This window comes from Gloeophyllum trabeum, assembly GCF_000344685.1.
Source record: "Gloeophyllum trabeum ATCC 11539 unplaced genomic scaffold GLOTRscaffold_00006, whole genome shotgun sequence".
Taxonomy (NCBI): Eukaryota; Fungi; Basidiomycota; class Agaricomycetes; order Gloeophyllales; family Gloeophyllaceae; genus Gloeophyllum; species Gloeophyllum trabeum.
The window spans coordinates 348,546-361,328 of NW_006920415.1; the positions used below are offsets into that span (position 1 = coordinate 348,546).

The 12,783-nt window shown below is 52.5% G+C and overlaps 6 protein-coding genes across 6 annotated transcripts; 1 reads left to right on the top strand and 5 right to left on the bottom strand.

Moving 5' to 3' along the window:
• Nucleotides 1–240: 240 nt before the first annotated feature.
• GLOTRDRAFT_60323 (uncharacterized protein) lies at nt 241–1,127 on the bottom strand (the record flags this gene model as incomplete). The annotated part of the gene is made up of 3 exons (XM_007867473.1): nt 241–291; nt 347–913; nt 966–1,127. The coding sequence occupies 2 exons, from the start codon at nt 1,125–1,127 to the stop codon at nt 359–361; spliced, it is 717 nt and encodes a 238-aa protein (XP_007865664.1). The 3' UTR covers nt 241–291; nt 347–358.
• Nucleotides 1,121–1,940, bottom strand: GLOTRDRAFT_110953 (uncharacterized protein). The gene is made up of 4 exons (XM_007867474.1): nt 1,690–1,940; nt 1,585–1,635; nt 1,420–1,537; nt 1,121–1,359 (listed from the first exon to the last, which is right to left on the bottom strand). Exons 2-4 carry the CDS (start codon nt 1,585–1,587, stop codon nt 1,313–1,315), a joined length of 168 nt encoding a protein of 55 aa, XP_007865665.1. The 5' UTR covers nt 1,588–1,635; nt 1,690–1,940; the 3' UTR covers nt 1,121–1,312.
• A 356-nt stretch (nt 1,941–2,296) lies between these two features.
• On the bottom strand, nt 2,297–3,207 carry GLOTRDRAFT_128812 (uncharacterized protein; the record flags this gene model as incomplete). The annotated part of the gene is made up of 2 exons (XM_007867475.1): nt 2,297–2,749; nt 2,821–3,207. 2 exons carry the CDS (start codon nt 3,205–3,207, stop codon nt 2,297–2,299), a joined length of 840 nt encoding a protein of 279 aa, XP_007865666.1.
• A 2,448-nt stretch (nt 3,208–5,655) lies between these two features.
• Nucleotides 5,656–6,630, bottom strand: GLOTRDRAFT_41347 (uncharacterized protein; the record flags this gene model as incomplete). Its single annotated transcript, XM_007867355.1, has 5 exons — nt 5,656–5,772; nt 5,834–5,946; nt 6,000–6,135; nt 6,205–6,456; nt 6,511–6,630. The coding sequence occupies 5 exons, from the start codon at nt 6,628–6,630 to the stop codon at nt 5,656–5,658; spliced, it is 738 nt and encodes a 245-aa protein (XP_007865546.1).
• Nucleotides 6,631–7,602: 972 nt separating this feature from the next.
• Nucleotides 7,603–9,260, top strand: GLOTRDRAFT_128814 (uncharacterized protein; the record flags this gene model as incomplete). The annotated part of the gene is made up of 14 exons (XM_007867476.1): nt 7,603–7,614; nt 7,671–7,703; nt 7,759–7,855; nt 7,905–7,933; nt 7,985–8,015; nt 8,080–8,112; nt 8,174–8,250; nt 8,306–8,360; nt 8,417–8,512; nt 8,565–8,603; nt 8,656–8,796; nt 8,851–8,891; nt 8,948–8,973; nt 9,044–9,260. 14 exons carry the CDS (start codon nt 7,603–7,605, stop codon nt 9,258–9,260), a joined length of 927 nt encoding a protein of 308 aa, XP_007865667.1.
• Nucleotides 9,261–10,480: 1,220 nt separating this feature from the next.
• On the bottom strand, nt 10,481–12,159 carry GLOTRDRAFT_138467 (oxidoreductase; the record flags this gene model as incomplete). Its single annotated transcript, XM_007867477.1, has 8 exons — nt 10,481–10,672; nt 10,736–10,907; nt 10,980–11,104; nt 11,213–11,398; nt 11,464–11,587; nt 11,638–11,871; nt 11,928–12,059; nt 12,118–12,159. 7 exons carry the CDS (start codon nt 12,157–12,159, stop codon nt 10,809–10,811), a joined length of 942 nt encoding a protein of 313 aa, XP_007865668.1. The 3' UTR covers nt 10,481–10,672; nt 10,736–10,808.
• Nucleotides 12,160–12,783: the final 624 nt, after the last annotated feature.

The window sequence follows — 12,783 nt, forward strand, 5'->3', positions numbered from 1 at the left end:
GTGTCGCGGTGCAACTTCCATTGGACATTCCGGGACTGAAATAGACCGGTAGGCCTATGAACGTGGCTTTTCGGTTCTCACGCATTTCGAGGTCAAATAAGCATGACAGGGAGCAGCTCGTACCCATACAGTAAACGCTCGCACACGCCGGCAATTGTAGGTTCCATCCATTTGGAACGACGGATGAATACAGTGATGACAACCGATGGACAACACGCCCGGTGGCGACATGGGTATCGTACACACGATGTGTCCCCTACACTGAACATGCATGTCTCTTTTGCGTTGACTCTGTGAGATTATGAATATCACTGCGTCCCGATAAGAGTCGCATATAATATCTCACCTCCGACGGAGGTCAGTACACATAGGGTACCAGCCTGTACGGAACCCTCCTCGCCCACTTGTCCCACTGTTCACCAAACTGGCTCCGTAGCGCTCTATCCTCCCGGGCGGGTCTCGCCACGCAAATTCCGACAAGCGATATCTCCACAGCAAGCAACACTCCGACGACCCACCTCCCGGTCTGCGTATCCAGGATTCCGCACTCCGTCAACCACGACCCCGGGCTGAACCAGCAAACACACACTCCCGCGAAAGCCGTGATAAATGCGATGTAGCTAGGATGCCGGACGTAGGCGTATGGGCCCCACGTGACCAACTGATGGTCCTTGCGGAATGCGAGCTGATACGTGAAATGCCTCCCGAGCGTGCGGTAGCATCGGTACCGAATGAAGCTGCCAATCGCGGCGAGAGAGAAACCCGCCAGGAATTGTGGTGTAACGCGAACTGAGGCGGCGGACTCAGGCTTCATGGTTAAGGTAGACAATATGCAGTCCATCGGGGGAGCGTGGGGGTACTTGCTAGCAAGAATGACTGCAATCTCGCACAAGGCGCCGGCCCATTGCGCGTACTACGAGACAGATAAGCATCGATCATTCGCGTCAGAGAGGACTGAATCTTACCTTGACGATGTTTGGGTACCACGTTATAACGTTCCCCTTGAAACCTGCGGATCCAGCGAACGTTTTTCGCTCTTCATCCGACACGCCGGGATTGGGGTTCGTCAAGCATACGTGAAGACCGCAGGTGACGATCAACGTCAGCGGTATGCGACCGAGCGACATGATTTGAGCCGGGGAAGAACAGCGGGGATGGAGCCCACACGAAAGACAATGTGGTCTTATGTCCACCCCCGTCATCCCCACGGAATTCCTCACATTGCATTGCGATCTTACCTTTGGTAGGACGCTACACCCCGCAGGACAAGAAGAACCTGTCGTAACACATGGGTAGCACGGAGTGATGCTAGTCAAGTTAGAACGATCACATTGGCCAGGCGGAGACAAATCCGAGAAGCTGGGATAACAATAGGACACTGGATCAGCAGGCGTCGGTGATATCAAAACAAAACAGTACAAAGTGAGTAGGCGGCGAGTTGTTTGTACCGGTACTGTACTCCGTCGATAGAGCTTGCCCAAATTCGGCCGTAATCTGCAGCTGAGAGGTGTCGAGATTGGGTGAAAGAATTCAGAGACTGTTGCCCGTGCAACCCGAGATCAGCGAAGTCACACACATGCTCACCATGCGAAGCGTCCTTGAGGCAAAAGCGTCTGAGTCGGCTAGAGATACACGCTGCAGGAAGAGAACATTAGTAGCGTCACGGGGCGAGAGAGACGTTAAGCGTACCTGAACTCACGCAGAGTCTGGGCAACACAGTTCGGCATCCCCTAAGCTCCTGTAGGTCTCTCGTTGTCTTATCCTGGGAGAACTACAATACCAGTGCAAGGCACTGGATAAAACCTCATAAAACTTTGGTCCGGTCGCTCCGAGTCAGTACAGGCATGGAATGTTTGGGAAAATTTTGAGCCCCATAAGACCAACAAATACCATGACTATCGAATTTCGAATGCAGAGCAAGCTCAGCAGGTCGCGAGGAAATATTATGAGACGTCAGAATAGGTTTTGGACTCTAGAGACCAGGGCGGAAGTTGAATTCTGACATGTACATGGACGGCGGTTGATGGTCTTGCCACTCCGACTCGAGCGCACCATGCTTGTCTCTTAGGCCTTAGGATTTACGGCTCTTCGTGTCGACACATCCACGGGTTTCCTACCATTTATCTAGAGGGGGACGGACTTGCGAAACAGGACCACTGATTGTAGGATTGAGAGGACCGGGCAGGCTGGCACTGATTTACAAGGCTTCCGGTGAGGAAACCGAACCTAGAGGGGATCTTCTGCCACACGCAATAATATAACCGGATGGAAATCAACGTTAACGTCTACGTTCGTATCAAGGAGGGTTATCCTCGTCATCACTTTCGTCCACAACAATCCGCCTATAAAGCCTGCTCCGTCTCCTTCGTTTGCGGCTTTTAGGGCTATCAATACCCTCCGCCTCCTCTCCCAGCTCCTCCTCTCGTTCTCGTTTTCTGTAATTCATCCGTGGCGTTCTCAAGTACTCTGGGTTCTGGTCTTCTCGGTTGAGCCCGCTTTGGATGTGTCCTGGGGATAAGGGAGTCGCTGGGATGACGCGTACATCCGGGAGCGCGACATTGGGATCCCTCTCCTCCTCATTGCCTGATCTTCCGGAATCCGACGCATTGTCTTGGACAAGGCTGGGTTCCTCAGTGACCTTGGACGACAATCCACACAGGAGTGTGGCTGGCAATGTGCTTTGAACAAGCCTGCTCCTTTGTTGGCGCCGCGTCCTCGCCACTTCGGCCAGTTGCGCATCCGTCAGTTTCTGTAGCAACGCGGCAATGCAATTGTCAATAACCAGAACCACTTCGCATTCGCGACCATCACAACGCTCACCTCAAGTCCGGAACTCGCATACCTCTCTCTGCCCAGCGCGTTCTCCGCAAATCTGTCCAGCCACAGAAGTCCTTCCTCGACCATCTGAGCCAACACGTCCATCCGCTTCTCCACGTACTCGTCCGCCTCGATGGCGACCTCGCCGAATGTCTTCATCTCTCCTCCACTCGAAGAGTCAGCGCCAGCGCCCTCTGCGGACTCGTCGCCTGACGATTGTGCGTCGATGAGTTTTTGCTTGCTGTCGAGCAGCACGTAGAAATTGATCAACCGGCATTCGTCGGTCGATGCGTCGGCGTGAGCCACAGATGCTGAGCCACTCTGGCTTGGAAGCGAGGTACGCGATTTGAATTTGGATGCTTCATCCTTCGGACGTGAGGCGGAGGACATTGTTTAGGTGAGCGGGCAGACGCGGTTGTAGACTGTTGATGTTGTAGACGGTTGATGTTGAAGTCGGGCCGATACGATCGGGTAGGTGGGACCCACAAAGTTTCTTTGTTGATGTTTGCCGCACCGTCGTTGGCCGTGCCACTCGCGCGATAGCCGTTTTTGGCTAGGCGTCGCCCGGCTTTGCAGTTATGAACACTTGTTTATGTGCGCCGGGTGTCATCTAATGCGCCGAAGTGCTGCAATCGACCACAGTTGTGGACACTTCACGAGCCGAGGTCCTATGCGGCTTTGGACAGCTTTCCAGTGCTCCATGTTGGGTCGTAGAAACCACTAACGCAGCGTGTAGGTAGTTCGAGCAGGTCAGAGGTGAGCTCTTGACTTGTGCCTGATCCAAGTAAGTCACCTTCACCGTCCGAGGCAATCAGATCACAGCAAGCCAAACCTTCTGTGTTAGCGTCTTGTGCTGCAGATACGTGAATGGAGTCACTGGACAACCGCCCAGTGGCCTTCAATGCGTGACTCAAGGGAACATCGGTGGTTTAATGCACCCTATTGTTGAAGGTCGATCCGCTGCACATTGCCCAGGAAATTTTCAGATTCTCAATGGACAAGCTCATGGTGGTCCTAGCAATGGGATCTGGAATGTCAACTCGAAGGATCGGTTTCATATATTCATTGCAGCTACAATGAATCTCATGGTCGGCCGGTGAGTCGGTGATATCTCCCGTGCAGTAGCGTAAATATACAGACCAGCTCCGACCGGAAGGAGAGCGACGCACAGAACCGAAGTCAGAATACATATGGAATAATCTCGTAGCGCACTTTCTCGGCCCAACGATCCCGCTGTTCATTAAATTGTTCTCTCATCGCCTTGTCTTCTGAGAACGATCTAGTCATTCCGCAAGAGATACGCGTGCCAGCAAATACCAGCGCTACTCCGAATTTATATGCGACTGATGAACCTGAGTATATCCTTCCTAGCAGCATACCGGAAAACCAATGGCATTGCGGGACGAAATTTGTACGACCACTGTCCACTGGACCCTAAGATTAGGGTGTGGGGGCACGCTCACCAGTCGCATCTTCTGCTTTGATGTGAAGACCATCCGCATTGACTTGGTCTTTACCGACTACTAGAGGTCGGATATCCTGTGTGACGTAAAGTAAGTGCTAGCATGAACCCATGTATCAAACACGTATGCTCACAGTGAACCCTAGATGTCCGTATCTGTCCTTGGACTTCGCAGTGGACGCCTCGACCGTGAACACACTATCCGGAGCGTACTTGAATGCGTCTCGACAGAGCATGGACAGGAAGCCATCCCAAACGGTTTTGTAAATCGAGGCGGGTCACGTAGATGAACCCTCACCCTTGCCCTGGATTTCAGGATCGGTGCAGGTTAGCTGCAGGTACCACGAGTCCGTGGGGGACTCCTTGGCCTTTCACGCCTTGTAGATGCCCTGTAAAGCCATCTCGCGTGCCGGTGCACATTCGAGGTCACCGTGTGGCGTCAGACGGATTGTCGGGGATTGTTAGGCTTCTGCGTACCACGAGACCTCGGATGCCCCAGGCGCGCATAGCGGACATAAACCCGCTGCGCATATCCAGCCACATCTTCCCCAGCGACAGCCGTTTGCCTGGCGGCATCCATATAGTGAGGGCGGCGACTCGCTCGCCTTCGCTGGTGGGGACCACAACAACGGTGAATCGGGCTCCGGAGTTCCAGGACCACTTATTGAGAAACCTGAAGAACGTCTTCAGGTTTCGCACTTCCTTGCGCTTCGTGTCGTTGTCTGAGAACTGTGGAGGTATGCTAAGGGAAGCACCGTAACGCCAGCAGTGAAGGATCTACCGATCTAATTCCGGTAAAGTAGTGAAATTCCGGGTCGACGGTGAACGCTCGCCGCTCCATGGACATGATTTGGTCAATGTCGTCCCTGGATGCCAGTCGTACATAGGCTTCAGCTCTGAATCTTGCATTGTGGTCATGTCAGTAAATAGAGGAGTCCCGAATATAAATGAGCGGATCTACATCACCGAGACTCCCATCGCGCCCAAGGCCGTCTTCGAAACTGATTACTAGCACCATCTGACACCTGGTGGCCGTACTTACGTACTTCATATGTAAGGAAAACGACCTGCACGACGAGCACGGCACGGTCCTGTTAACTGGCATTACTAGTAATATTCCTATGACCTAGTATCCTATAGGTGGCGTGCCTTGCGCAATCAATGGTGATTAAGTAGATTGCATCGAAGATAAGCAGACATATGGTATCAAGTCCCCCGTTCCCTGAAGAATAAACACGTCCACCCCTCGAACTCAGTTTTCAATGGCTTTGGTCGACGAATGGTAGAGAATCGTAGCAGCGCCTGCCAAAAGCCCGCATGCAGAATGTTAACTACCACTATAACAACCATCACATGAAGATTATTCGGACAACTATCTAGAACGTGCTCACCTTCACCATGCTATATACTAGTACTCCTTCCGCGTCGGGTCCTTTGGCGGGCAGGCCGTCCTTGTTCACCTTACCCTTACCCAATCTAAGTTCCTTGAACAGCTGTAGATGACATGTCACACAAGATAAGCGTTGCTGAACAGGACTAAATTCTTTTGCTGACCTCGAAGCCGAAGTGGGCATAACGTTCTCGAGAGTGCACGGTGGTAGCTTCAAGTGTAAATGTGCTCGAAGGAGCAAATTCGAAGGCCTCTCGACATAGCAAGGACATATACCCTGGGACGACGGGACATCAGGGATAAAATTGGGAGAGGGGTGTCATACCGAACCTTGCCCTTGCATATCTGGGTCGGTACAAGCCAGTTGGAGGTACCACGACGTATTCGGAGATTCCTTAATGCCTTTAGCAGCGAAGGCCTCCTTCAGTGCTTTCTCGGATACGTCGCCGTATTCAATCCCAACACGCTGAGCGAGTACGGAAAGAGGAGAAGCGTTGGTCAACCAAAGTAAGGCAGAGGAATTGTGCCTATCTACCAGTAAACCGTTTAGACCCCAGGCTTTGAGGGTCTGGAACAGTCCACTTCGCAGTAGGACCCATGTCCTCCCTAGCGAGATCCGGTTGCGAGGAGGTAGCCATGTCGTCGAGGCGCAGATTACCTCGCCTGCTTCAGTAGGTGCTACGGCCACTGTGATACGCGCTCCACATTTTAGGCAGGCTTTGTTGAGGAACTTGAAGAAGACCTCGAGATGACGCTTTTCAGCGCCATCTACCTCCTGTGAAAGAGGCTAGAAAGTATTGTTTAGGCTTCACTATACAGCAGGCTTGTGGCGTGGACTGACTGTCTTGACGCTACCAAAATAGTTGAACTCTGGATCTCGTAGGAAAGCTCGTCGCTGAACCACCGCAAGGCGATCCAGCTCCGAAGTTTTGACTAGCCTCACATAGGGCTTTGTCGCCATAATCGTGATGGACAGGTGCTGTAGATCTACGCCGGCTTCTGTAACGAAACGATTGTTGACTCTACCTCGATTTATCCAAGACCGTTAGATCTGCCACCTCAGGCTTTTGAGAGGAATGGGGTGGTGCCAGAGGTCTATCCATTTCAGCTAGAGTGCTGTACCGGGGTATGCCGGATCCAGATGCACCGGTAAACAACGCCACGATTCTGTTACAATTGAAACTGTAACAGAAACGGGGTTGAACTAACCTGAAGCTCGCGAGCACTTCCAGCTTTGGTTAGCCTCCGGTAAGATCCTATGTTCTGCTGGATATGCCACTTCCAATATTGTTCAGGACACTATAATCCATGGATACTAGCGACATCGGCCAAGATGTGATCCCTGTCGTAGTTTGGTAGTGAGGCCAGTTCGATCATGATCAAGGCAGAAGTCACCATTTCCGCTAGGATTTGGTTTATGGGCCTCCCGCGCTTGATGAGAAACAACGCAGATCATGCCCGACACTGGGACATCAGTGCACTCCGCACTTATGGCATATGGCCTATGTATATGTGGCGACATATGCGTGAAGGCTTCTGGAGGAACTCCGTAGACGCTGACAAGTGCACAGGTATTTTATCAAATTGGCTCTTGAACTGTCGCTTCCATTTCCATGAAGCACTAAGCGCTGCACCTCTTGATCGGTGCAGAGGCATACCCAACGCGTAAAGAATTCTCGGACTGACCCGCATGGTTGGGTACAAAGGCGAGAACCGTTCAGGAGTTTCTACCTCGATGCCATCGATGTCGTTAAGCGATGGAACTGCACTCGCTGTATCCGCTGCTCGCCTACAAGTCGTCCGAGTAAGTGGTGCTTCTGCGTTCCGCATCTCTCTCTCAAGTGTATTATGCCCCCCTTAACAGTATGTACAAGGCAAGCTTCGCTGGCAATTTTAAGGGTCTTCCGCATCTGACTAGTGCTCAGTTGCTAGCATGTCGCTCCTAGTGAGTCTCTCGGTACCGTCACATACACAGATCCCGTCTTAACTGACGAGTCACAGGTTGCGGAATGGTTCTCTGTCATTGGTGACGAGGTCAACCCCAATTCCCTCCGCTATTAATTTTGTCTTCCGTTGACCAGTAAATTAGGTGGAACTCGTATGGCCATCCAAGCGCACCATCATGAAGTACCTCTACATACTGAGCCGTTATGGGCCCTTCATCGACACGCCATTGAACGTCATATGTGAGCCTCGCGTTCTGTCTCTCTCTCCGTTGTTTCAAACTCCCTTTAGACTATCTTCAACTACATATAACTCCACAAGTGAGTACCGTGTTTCGCCTGATTCAGCCTTCGCTGATAGCAGTGTCTTAGACGTGTCTTTTGAACTACCGAGTCTCGTCGTGTAGGGGTCTCTCCCATAAAGCGGCTATCGGGGATACTGAAAGTTGGGATATCCATTCCCTCAGCGTCGACCTTTATTGGCATCGTCGTTGCAGAGAGTAAGATTTCTGTATGTGAAGACAGTAGTCAGATGACGGACTAGTTTGTGTTCGTACTCAGATATTCTGGTCGCCCGGACGATTGCCCTGTACGGTCATAGCCGCCGCGTCTTCATTGCTTTGGTGACCTTGTCGGTGGTACGTCCGAAGACCCTGTCCGAGTACGAATTCCGCGACTGATTCCTGAATACAGTTGAATTGTATACTCGGTTCCGTGGTCATGTACTTCTTTCTCTCGTCCTTGGCATGTACGTCGGCTTCCATTTGACCTGAGCAGGATACATCTTAAACCACAACCGACCAGTCGGCCCGCAGTCCCCACCCCTTCCTGGGTGTAACATGGTTCGCGGGAGCTCTATCGTGTTCGTGAACTTTGTCATCCTAGTTGTATGGGAACTAGGTACGTCCGACTATCATTTTCCTTCTGCCCTTTCAGCTTGAACCTCTTTCAGTGATTGTCAGCATGACGGCGTACAAGGCTCTGAACCACTGTGAATTTCTGCTTATTGTTGCGCGCGGCACGTCGCCTGACCATGTTCACAGTGCGCGCATCTCGGACACCACTCATCCAGACGCTGTATCGGGACGGTGCGTGTCTCGGTCAGGGTTTAAAATATCTTCGTGTCTCCTTAACGGACCTCCCAATCCCCGATCCAGGCGCAGTTACATTCTGCTGTCTACTTGGTACGTCTTCAAAGAAATTGCTGTATGTACATGGTGGATCACACAGACCTGCAGTCCTCTCCATCGGGAATATCATCAATTTCACCATAGTACCAGTAAGGTGTCCTCTCGGTTCTTCCTACGTATTGACGATTAACAATAATTTCATTAGCCTGAATATCTTGACCTCCTCGATACGTGCGTGCCCCATTTTCTCTTCCATCCACCCCGATCGCTGACAAGCGAGAATGAAACGTGATAATACCAGGCTCACCCGCGTTCTGCACAGCATCGTATGCTGCAGAGTCGTTCTCAACATCCGCAAGGCCGCACGCAAAGAGGTTATCACCACCGCGCGCACGTCTTTGCCCTCTTTGAGATTTTGGAGCCGCAAAGGGCAGAATGGAGACATGGAGTCGAGAGGTGCGACTGACTCGGTGCCGCTCAGCGATTTGAGCAGTTGTATCGATCGCAGGGCGGAATGACATACGGATCTAGCCACGGACTTCATTGTACTTCGATATGTACCATTTCACTGTAGAGTAATGTCTCCGGAGGATCTTGGGAGAATCGTTATTGTTATGGCAAGTGAGACTCAGCCCGAACTTGGAGGGCTACGATAGCGAGGCAGCCGGAATATTGTAGCCCAGATTGCCCTGAAATGTAGATACATAGCAGAGCAAAGATGTGCGTCCCCAGCAAGTACATGCATGACAGTTACATCGCTCTTATATCGGGACCAAGGAAGCATTCTTGCTTTTCCCGCCATATCATACCTCATAGACTTTTGAAGGGTATAAAACTGCTCAGGGCTGGGCGAGAGAGTCGGAGACGGCCACTGGACAGTGCATGCATGAACACTGTTCAAGCAGGCACGTTCAGCTACTATCTCTCTCTCTCAACCAGACATGAGTTCTTGCAGTCATCAACAAATCTCTATACCAGTGACCAGCACCATTACATGTCATGAGCAGTGATAACAACAGCTAACTGCATGAGCGCTGTAATGCATCCATGTAGCTTGATAGCAGCACAGATGAGATGCCAGAAGGCAATGACTTGCCTGAGTCTTGGTACATTCCAGACCGGGTGGGCATTTACGAAGGCTCGAGGCAGCAGATGAAATGGGGAAGCACGGGCCAAGGATATGGCGTGCAAGACAAAGCGTTCGGGGAGAACATATACAGCGCAAAGCACAGCGGACGATCACAATGAACGGAGGGCCTCCAGTCGGCAAACGGCGCGAGTATGTTCTCGCTCCTACAGTATTAAAGGGTCTCGATATCAGGAAACTCACCTTGTATTCGTTCTGATCATCACCTCCGAGCGCGCTCAAGGGTACGGAGGACAATCGGAGATGAAGCGCTGCCCAATACTAATGGATCCAAGTCCCAAAATCATGAACTGCCATGGCTATGTCAAGACGTCGAAGATTTCATACCGCCCATGACGCCCCTGGTCAGCGTCCTTATTATACAGACATTCAATGAAATCTTCATCGACCTCGACATCATGAAGTGTCATTTCTATCGCGAGAGAGCCATCAGACAGGTGGCAGCGGGAGAAAAACGCATACAGCCTCCTCATCGCTCTGTGGGCCGCGTTAAAAGGAGAACATGGCCGTGGTGTTTCGTGCTATCTATGGTAAACCCTAACCTTATCACTCTCGGTCCACTGGCGCCGTTGGAGGCAACACCATAGACGACTGGACAGACGGCTCCGGCTGAGCGACGAATCTTGCCGACATTCTGATATAGTACTACTAGGATTGAGGAGTTCCGGAACAGTGCCTTACAAGATTTCTCCGAGGACCAGGACTGACATGGTCCACCGAAGTCTCGAACGGCCATCGACAAGGTATGGCAGAGCCTCACGACATGCCCTCTTGTCTGTCGCCCTGGATGAGAATACCCGTCAGAGACCCACGGCGTGCCTTACAGAAATAGACACAGGCTCGCACACCGAATGTTTATCCATGATACAGCATATCCCGCACAGAACACCAACCCAAAAACGAGAACAAGGAGTCCAGGCTATTTTTGTAGCCCGCGTTCCCTCAGGTACCGCGCATGCTCGGGCTTGTGCGCCCTGACCCTGGAGTCCGTCATCGAACGCCAGATGGGCGTCGCGATCTGCGTCGAGTCCCGTTTAGCAACGCGCAGTCCCCGTCCCAGTCCCAGGCCAGGATAAGAATGACAACGTACAAAAGCAGCCGTGTCCAAGATGCAGTCGTACACGAAATTGTGGTACGGCGCCGATCCGCGCGTCGCCGCGCGGAACAGCTCCGTGACCATGTCCCCTGAGATGTGCGTGTGTCCGTCGGCGACGCCTGTCAATTGTACATTGCATGTGTGTGTGTGTGTGTGTGTGCGTGCGAAGAACGGAATAACTTCGAATCAGAGCGGAGTATGGTATGCAAGTAGATTTGGTTATATGCCTTTCAAGAGCGCCGTCGCCGCCTGCTCAGGGCTGACCGGCGAGTCCCCCTCCTCGATGAGGCTGGTGATCTGGGGTTTTGTTCTGTTCTCCTCGACGTAGCCGGGAGTGTGCATCGTGTTCGGGCAGAAGAGGTGCACGTCGATGTCGTAGAGCAGGAGCTCGCTGCGCAGGGTGTCGGCGAGGCCTGATCCGGTTGAGGGTGATGAGTCGACTCTATGAACCTGTGAGGGACGAAGGAGGTGTACGTACCACGCACGGCGTGCCGAGCCGGCGAGTAGGAGGACCAGCCGACGAATGACATGTACCCGAGGGTTGACGCGACGAACACGATCTTGCCTTTCCGGCCCTGTTCCACCATTCGCTTGGTGACAGCCTGCGAGGCGAGTTGGCACTGGTTTCGCCATGCGATGAGACAGCACGTACCCAGGCTGTCCATGCCTCTGTCCAGTAGCCGAGATCCATGCCAGAAGCAAGGTCCTGCTCGGTCGACTCTACGAAGAACCGCGGAGTAGCGACGCCAGCGCAGAGGAAGATCGCGTCGGGCGTCCGCCCGTCGTGCACCTCAGTGATCGCGTCCAGCGCTGCGTTGGCCCCGGCGGCCCCGCGCAAGTCTGCTGAGAACGAGCGGAATATCTGGTCTGGGCTCTGGCGTTTTGCCTGGTAACGCTAGCTCAGTCTCAAATATCCAAGCGAACAACGCGCTTAGGACGCACCTCGATCTGTTTCATAGCATCGTCGAGCCTCTGTTGCCCCCGGGCCACTATAGAGACATGGGCACCTCGGGCCGCTAAGGTAGTCGCTAGGGCGAGACCGAGCCCCGAGCTGCCCCCCGTCACGTAGCAATGCTATAGAGTAATGTTAGTTCAGCCAGAGCGCATTCGGCACCAGCACGGTCCCCGTTACCTTCCCGCTCGCGTTCCACGACTCTTTACTCCAGAACGGCATGGTGTCTTGCGCGAGCGACGCTCTCGAGACAGCGGTGCATCATGAATCAGAACAGATTCTAGTAATAGAACGGTGCGTGTCTGCGAAGCGGGCATCAGCGAAGTGTCAGGTAGGATTCGCAGATAAAGTCCGAAATGCGGAACCAAATGCTTCGGGCCGGGAGTTGCCGGCTGAAAGTACATACAGTCCCGGACAACCAAAGGCAACAAATTGATTTCTGACCGAACGAGATTTTTTGGCGGGAAACCGACTTCAGATTTGGACTCAGGGAGGCTGGAAACGTCCAAAAATGAGGTCCCCTTATTTTTCCCACGACTTTTTGATATGGCCAAAATTTTGGGCCATTTCAACGACATTCTACACGGTCACCGGACCTCCCAGGTCACGCCCGGAGCATTTGGGGACCTGTAAACCCTTGCATGGAGCTGCATCTAGGCTTTCAAAGACTTCGGACCTCCTTCTGAGGCCGCCCACTGGCAAGGAAGTTCAAATTTATGGCACATGTTACCTTGATTGCCATATTTGGCCCACACTTATGAGAGCTATTATGGCATACCGGCTGGTCCAATTATTAGATTTAAGCCGGAATCAGACTCAGCTCGTTGAAAGGAGTCGATTGGCATA